The 7,111-nt window shown below is 45.6% G+C and overlaps 1 protein-coding gene across 1 annotated transcript; it reads left to right on the top strand.

Moving 5' to 3' along the window:
• Positions 1-103: 103 nt before the first annotated feature.
• On the top strand, positions 104-6,391 carry LOC147967911 (uncharacterized). Its single transcript, XM_087522583.1, has 2 exons — positions 104-2,110; positions 6,057-6,391. Exons 1-2 carry the CDS (start codon positions 388-390, stop codon positions 6,194-6,196), a joined length of 1,863 nt encoding a protein of 620 aa, XP_087378709.1. The 5' UTR covers positions 104-387; the 3' UTR covers positions 6,197-6,391.
• The last annotated feature ends 720 nt before the right edge of the window (positions 6,392-7,111 follow it).

Genomic DNA, 7,111 nt, shown 5'->3' with positions numbered 1-7,111 from the left:
GAGGGGCGTACGTAGATTCAGGCGAGCGTGGACCGGCCCGGGGTGGCCCCGTCCCTCACCAACCATCCGCTAATGGCGGCAGGACGCGTGGGAACAGCTCCATGGCTACCTGACCGCCAGGCGGGACCCAGCACCGGATCTGGCGTGGAGCCTTCTAGTGCGGAGGAGACGAGGGGAGCTGCTTCACTTTCCCCACCTACCCCAACTACGCGAGACGCACACCTCGCTCCTCTCTTCAAGCACCTATGGGAGCGTCCTAGGGTTTGCATCCCCAATCCATCCCCTCCTGATTCCTTTGGCTGGTGGAGGGGCAAGGCCGGCGGCGACGTTCGATCCTTCGCCCAAGTTGCTGGGGCTGAGCAGGCAGGGAGCGTGCCGCGCACCGTGATGGGTGATCGTGGTGGGGGGAGATCTGGCGGATGGCGCGACAACACTGCGCGGGGTGGATTCGGTGGCGGTCGCAAGGCTCCGTTGCCAAACCAGTCTCGTCATATGGTATGGCAGCGGCCAGATCCACCACCGGCGACGTCGGGGGATTCGAGATCTGGTGGTGGTGAAGTTGCGGACAGATGGGAAGCTGCCGCTCGGGCCATGAGTGATTCGAGCAAGGAGAAGATGGCGGGCGCCAAGGAACCGCCTCCACCACCAACATCTGGGCATGTGGCGACCAAGGGCAACACCGAGCTCTGCATCAATTGCTCCCTTCCAGGTCATTTCGCTCCTCGTTGCCCTACCATTCGCTGTGATAAGTGCAACAAACTAGGTCATATGGCCCAACTTTGCCAAGTTCTGAGGCCTTGGGAGTGTACCCCCTTCATGTGTGGTTTTCAATCTCCTGGTCAGGGTTTCTTTTATATACCTGATATGTGTGCAGCTAAGCATAGTGTGGAAAAAACCAATAATGTGGTGATTACTGTAGTTGAAGGGGATGCTACTGTTAAGGATATTGAGCAGGAATTTAATGCTATATTTGCCAAAAAACCTGGGAAAAAGAAATGGCGTTGTACTGCCCGCTCTATTGGCCCTGCTCAATATGTGATGCGATTTCCTAATGCCAGTGAAGTTGAGAGAGCATGCTGTTATGGGAAACGCTTGCCGCTGAAAGAGGGGAATATTGTGGTATGCATTACTCCTTGGACCGCTTCGATTGGAGCTAAAGGCATGCTGGAAAAAGCGTGGGTTAGGGTTCGCAACATTCCCATGGAGAAAAGGTGCACTGACCATGTGGCTTATGCCGGGGCTCTAGTGGGGATTACATTAGAGGTGGATGAATCGACTGTGCATAAACCAGAGTATGCTAGAATTCTTCTTGGCTGCATAGATGTTGAGAAAATCCCTCCTTCGGCTGAAGGAGTGCTGGGAGAGCAAATATATGATTTCTTTTATGAAGTAGAAAAAGTTGTGACTATGGGTACTGGAAAAAGTCAAGCCTATACTGCTGTGGACAGCAGTGCATCACCTTCTGTCCCCAAGAAAGTAAGGATGGATTCATATCCTGCTTCTTCAACGGGGCAGGGGGAGACTAGTGCTTCCATGACTGGTAATTTCCCCCCTCCCCAGAACTATGATAAGGGAAGACAGAGGCTTCCTGCAGTAGTTGAGAGTGAAGAAGAGGAGGATAGTGAGGAAGGGAACACCACAGAGCTTCTGATTGAGACTATGGCCAGGGAACATGCAGCTGAAAAAATATCTTATTGTGGCTCTCAATCTGATAAAAGTTCCTGTGACAAAATGACTGAAGATCTGGATAGAGATGAAAGAAATGAATATCACAGCAATGTGAACAGCATACATAAAGGTGCTTGGGGGATGATTACTCCTATTCCTCCCTCACCTTTGTTTGTGTGTCGTGATGAATGTACTTATGGGAATGCTTTTCCTCCTTTGTCAGACTATGTGGTTTGGCCTTCTCTTCCACATATTGTGCCTCTTGAGGAGGGAACTGTGGAAGGGGGAGACAACTGTAGTGTCTATACAGTTGAATCCCCTTCTGGATCACCAATCCATGACTGCATGAGTTGTGAAAAAGAAGTTCCACACAGACAGAAGCAGAAGCTGGAGAGGGTGGAGAATGTGGCGGCAAACAGAATGAGGAAGCGTAATTTGGAAGGTATGGATATGTCCGAGTCAAAAAATCAATTCTCCGCCTTATCTGATTCTGCTATTATATTGCGTGCTGCTCTGATGGGAGTGCAAATCCCTGATGATGACTTTGTTACTGTTGATATCCTGCGTGAATTAGAAATCTCTAGAAATTCGTTACATGAAAAAATTGATGCTAACTCACAGAAAATAACTGTCAATGATGGATTGGGTAATGATGTGCCCCTCTCTTTAACATGGGATGATGATAGTGGGAATATGGACGAACCATTCATCCTGGTTCAGTCTAAAAAAAAAGAAAGAAAAATCATCGCAGGAAATCGGTGATAGTAATATCCCCTAACAAGTCCAGTAGACCTGTGACTAGAAGTCAACATAATAACGAGATGGGTAGGGCTGCTATGGATCCTGGCAGACCTACCAGAGCGAGAGGAAAACCTGAAAGATACAAATGAAAGGGGTTTTTTGGAATTGTAGAGGAGTGGAAAAAAAAGGTATGTCCACCTGCCTGATTGACATGATCAATGTCAATGCTTTAGATTTCATTGGCCTTCAAGAGACTATGAAGAAGGTCTATAATCCTGCATTTTTCAGACAGATTGATCCGAATCATAAATTTCGTTGGGAGTGGAATCCCTCTAGGGGGAAATCAGGTGGCATCCTGTGTGGTATTAGCAAGGATAAGTTTGATATCCTTATGACCAAGTGTGGTAAATACATCCTACAGTTGACCCTGTTCGATAAGAGCAAGAACTGTAGCTGGGCTTTGATGATTGTTTATGGTGCGGCACATGATGAACAGAAGCCTGAATTCATTGTGGAACTGTCATCTATGTGTCACAGTACAAACATTCCGTATCTAGTTGGGGGAGATTTTAATATCATTAGACATTGTGGGGAAAAAAACCAAAAAACATCTATGTCCCATTTCTCGGATGTGTTCAACTCCGTTATACACCTGCTTGGGTTGAGAGAGATTTATATGACTAATGGTTGTTACACCTGGTCCAATAAACAAAAAAACCCGACTCTAGAAAAACTTGATAGAGTTCTCATGTCTCCTGAATGGGCAGATTTATATCCTCTCGCTTCTGTTTATAAGTTGACAAAAGAAATATCAGACCACAATCCTTTGTTGGTTGATGGTGGGAATGCCTCATCTAGATCGCCGGGGAGCAGATGCTTTAAGTTTGATAACGCCTGGCTCAGTAATCCAGACTTTCTCCCTCTGGTTGCTGAGATTTGGACCAAGCCAGTGTATACTTTAAACCCCATCGATTCCTTGAATATTAAACTTAAGAGAATTAAGAAATTCTTTAAGGGCTGGGGCTCCAATTTGTTTGGTCATAACAAGATCAGGAAGAACATTATTAAGCTTGAATTGCAGGAGCTTGAGAAACTGGAAGAAACTGATGGTTTATGCGGGGACGCTTATACTAGGAAGTTGGATATTCTAGTTGAGCTGAATAATATGTATGTGGAAGAAGAACTCCACTGGCATCAACTTTCTAATGAGAGGTGGTTATTGAAAGGGGACAACAACACTGATTTTTTTCATGAAGTGGCGAATAGTCGTCGTAGAAAAAATTCCATGATTTCCCTGGAGTGTGGGTCCACTCTTATTGAAGGTACTAAAAATTTACTTGCCCATGCCACTGAGTATTATAAAACCCTGTTTGGTCCGGCTCCTGGCAACAGGTGTCAGATTGATGCCACTTTGTGGTCTCAGGAAGAGTTGATTTCTCCAGCGGACAACGAGGACTTGACCCGTCCTTTCTCGTTGGAGGCAATAAAAAATGCTCTGTTCGACATGAAATCTAACCGTGCCCCTGGTCCAGACGATATTCCTGCTGAATTTTATCAACACTGCTGGGAGGTGGTGGCCAGTGATCTCCTATGCTTGTTCGAATGGTTTCATGCAGGCAAGCTAGATGTTCGAAGACTTAACTATGGCATCATTACTTTGTTGCCTAAGTCGTCAGATGCTAAAAGTATTCGGCAGTATAGACCTATTTGTCTTCTCTGTTGCCCTTACAAACTGCTCACCAAAGCTATGGACATTAGAGCTAGCAAATATGCGCATAAACTGTTTAGTATCCAGCAAAATGCTTTTATTAAGGGGAGACAAATAGTGGATGGAATCCTATCCCTCCACGAAATTCTGCACTATACCCATGTCAAAAAACAAGTGGGAGTGGTCCTTAAACTTGACTTCGAGAAAGCTTACGATAAAGTCAATTGGGATTTCTTGCTTGATTGTCATAAGAAGCGTGGATTTAACTCTAAGTGGTGTGGATGGGTCTCTCAAATCCTAAAAGATGGCACGATTAGTGTCAAGATTAACGACGAGGTGGGACCGTACATCCAAAGTGCCAAGGGGGTGAGGCAGGGGGATCCTCACTCTCCTTTCTTGTTCAATATTGCAGCTGATTGCTTGACCAAAATGGTTCTCGCTGCTCAAAAGAATGGTCTCATTAAAGGATTAGCTGCTGATCTTATTGAAAATGGTGTTAGTATCCTCCAGTATGTGGATGACACGGTTCTTTGTTTTGAGCACGACATTGACAAAGCTGTTAATATCAAACTCTTGCTATATCTTTTTGAACTTATGTCAGGGCTTAAGATTAACTTTGAAAAGAGTGAGATTTTCAGTATCGGGGGAGATAATGATACTGACTTGGTTTATGCTAATATGTTTGGTTGTCAAGTGGGCACTCTGCCTATGAAATATCTGGGAGTCCCCGTTACATATTCTGCTCTCAGGAATGCGGATCTGGACTTCCTTGATGGTAAAATTATCAAAAAGCTTGATGCCTGGGTAGCTTATGCGGCATCTTCTGGAGCCAGATTGACACTGTTAGGATCTAGTTTGGATGGAATTCCCTCCTTCCTCATGTCAATGCTCCTTTTCAAAAAGACTTTCATTGAGAAGCTTGATAAACATCGTAGACGTTTCTTTTGGAGGAGAAAAAATAAGAAACGTGGTTACCATATGGTTAAGTGGTCAAGAGTTTGCCGATCGAAAAAAATAGGAGGGCTAGGTATTAAAGATCTCCATAAGCAAAATGTTGCCTTATTAGTTAAGTGGTGGTGGAAATTAGATACGAGAGATGGGCTTTGGCAACGTATAGTCAAAGCTCGCTACCTCAGGAACAAAACTGTGGCTAACGTACAGAGTCGCTTTTCAGATTCCCCCTGTTGGAAAGCGATTATGAAAATCAATGACTCATATATGGCGGGTAGAAAAATTGTGATCGAGAGTGGAAACCTTGCTAGGGTCTGGCATGACCAGTGGATCCAGAATATTGTGTTAGTTGCATCCTGGGTGGCAAACAATTATGTTCTTGTCTTTAGGCGTAGATTGGTTGGGGTGTTGGGAGAACAGTGGGACTGGATGGTTACGGAAGCTAGAAAACTCTCGTTGAACACCTCTTCTGATAAAGTTCTGTGGGCCTGGGGCAACAAAGGGAAATTTACTACTAAATCATTATACAAATGGTTGGAAAAAGATCTATCAGGCCCTAATTATAAGATGGTGTGGAAAGCACCTATTCCTCTGAAAATTAAGATCTTTCTTTGGCAGTTGTTCCAGAATGCAGTTCTTACTCGTGACAATATGCGTGCGAGGAACTGGCCTGGGAATCCCATGTGCTCCTTTTGCACTAACATGGAAACTGCGAATCATTTGTTTTTCACATGCTCGCTTGCCCGTTCAGTTTGGGGGGTGCTGGGCATGACGGCTGGGGCGTCATGTTGCCCCCGCTCGCTTTGGCAAAGTTTCGCTTGGCTCTATAAGTTCTTTCCAGGCGGAAATCATTTTTATATGATGATTATTGCTGCGATATGCTGGGGGATTTGGATACTCCGCAATAAAGTTACCTTTGATAATCATACTGTTCGTTCGCCTTTAGAGGCTGTCTTCACTTCCTGTTCATTCTTGTTGTACTGGGCAGGTCTGCTTAAGGGAGAAGATAGGGAGAAGCTTCAGGCCGGAGTGAAGAGGCTAGCGCATGCGGCTGCTGTTCTGGCGGACAGATCGTTTCCTCGAGGCAGGCTCCTCTTAGGAGACAACGAGGGGATCCAGATTGGATGATAAAGTTATGCGTCCGGTCTTTTGCTTAGTCATCTCCCACTGGGGTTGGATGCCCGCTGGGTCTTTTGTCTCCTAGTTTTACTCCGTTTAGTTACAGTAATGTTCCAGCTTGCACTATCCTGGGACTTTTTGGGTTCTTAGTTTGAGCTGTGGCTGTTTGTGTCGTCAGGTTTTCGTCCCATGGCGGATGGTTCGTTCCAGAATCATCCTGCAGTGGGTTTCCTGACGATGCGCCAACTCGCTCTCCTCTTTCGGTTTTCATCTGCGCTCTGGGCGTTTTATCTCATTATGTTAGGTGTGGTGGTTGTACTGCTAAGACAGATTTGGATACAAACTGCTGTATTTCCGTTGATTGAAAAATTAATGGAAAGGGGTGAGAGCCCGGTTGGAAAAAAAAAGGAGGGTGATCCATTGACCAGGTTATGTACTATGTTATCATGCACTCTCGTGGGTAAATTCGATGCATGCAAGCATTATCATGTTTAATTTGTGGTCTTGTTACACAGGATGAAATGATTTGTGAAATCACTAAAGGAGTTAAGGTACACATAGATCTCGCTCTAATCTTATACGAGAGTAAATTTTTGAATGCAACAATCTATCAACGTCGTCCTACATAACTCTACTCCAATTTCTCAGGATGCAGCCGGACAGGACGGAGACGCCGGCCGGCGGCCACGCCGCCGAGCGGCCATGGTGAGCGAGTTCAATGCATAGAGTAATCCAATTGGCTAACTTCCATAGCTTGCACTCCGGCAGTCCAGCTACCTTGCGTCGGTTTCTGCTCTCCTGCTGCCGATCTGCCACACCCCACGTTGCAAGCAAGTCCTCAGTTGAAGAACACATCAATCGACGTCCTAGGCACCCATGATGCATGTACCTAGCGCATGTGTTATCATGCAATGTATGCATGAG

Source organism: Triticum urartu, chromosome 5A, assembly GCF_056163025.1.
Source record: "Triticum urartu cultivar PI428250 chromosome 5A, HENAU_Tu73, whole genome shotgun sequence".
Classification (NCBI taxonomy): domain Eukaryota; kingdom Viridiplantae; phylum Streptophyta; class Magnoliopsida; order Poales; family Poaceae; genus Triticum; species Triticum urartu.
The sequence above is the reverse complement of the archived record's forward strand: the minus strand, read 5'-3'. Positions and strand labels throughout refer to the sequence as shown.

Coding starts and splice junctions, on each gene's coding strand:
- LOC147967911 (XM_087522583.1), top strand. CDS start 388: ATGGGTGATCGTGGTGGGGGGAGATCTGGCGGATGGCGCGACAACACT. Junction 2,111..6,056: donor GAGGAAGCGTAATTTGGAAG/GTATGGATATGT, acceptor TGTACTGGGCAG/GTCTGCTTAAGGGAGAAGAT.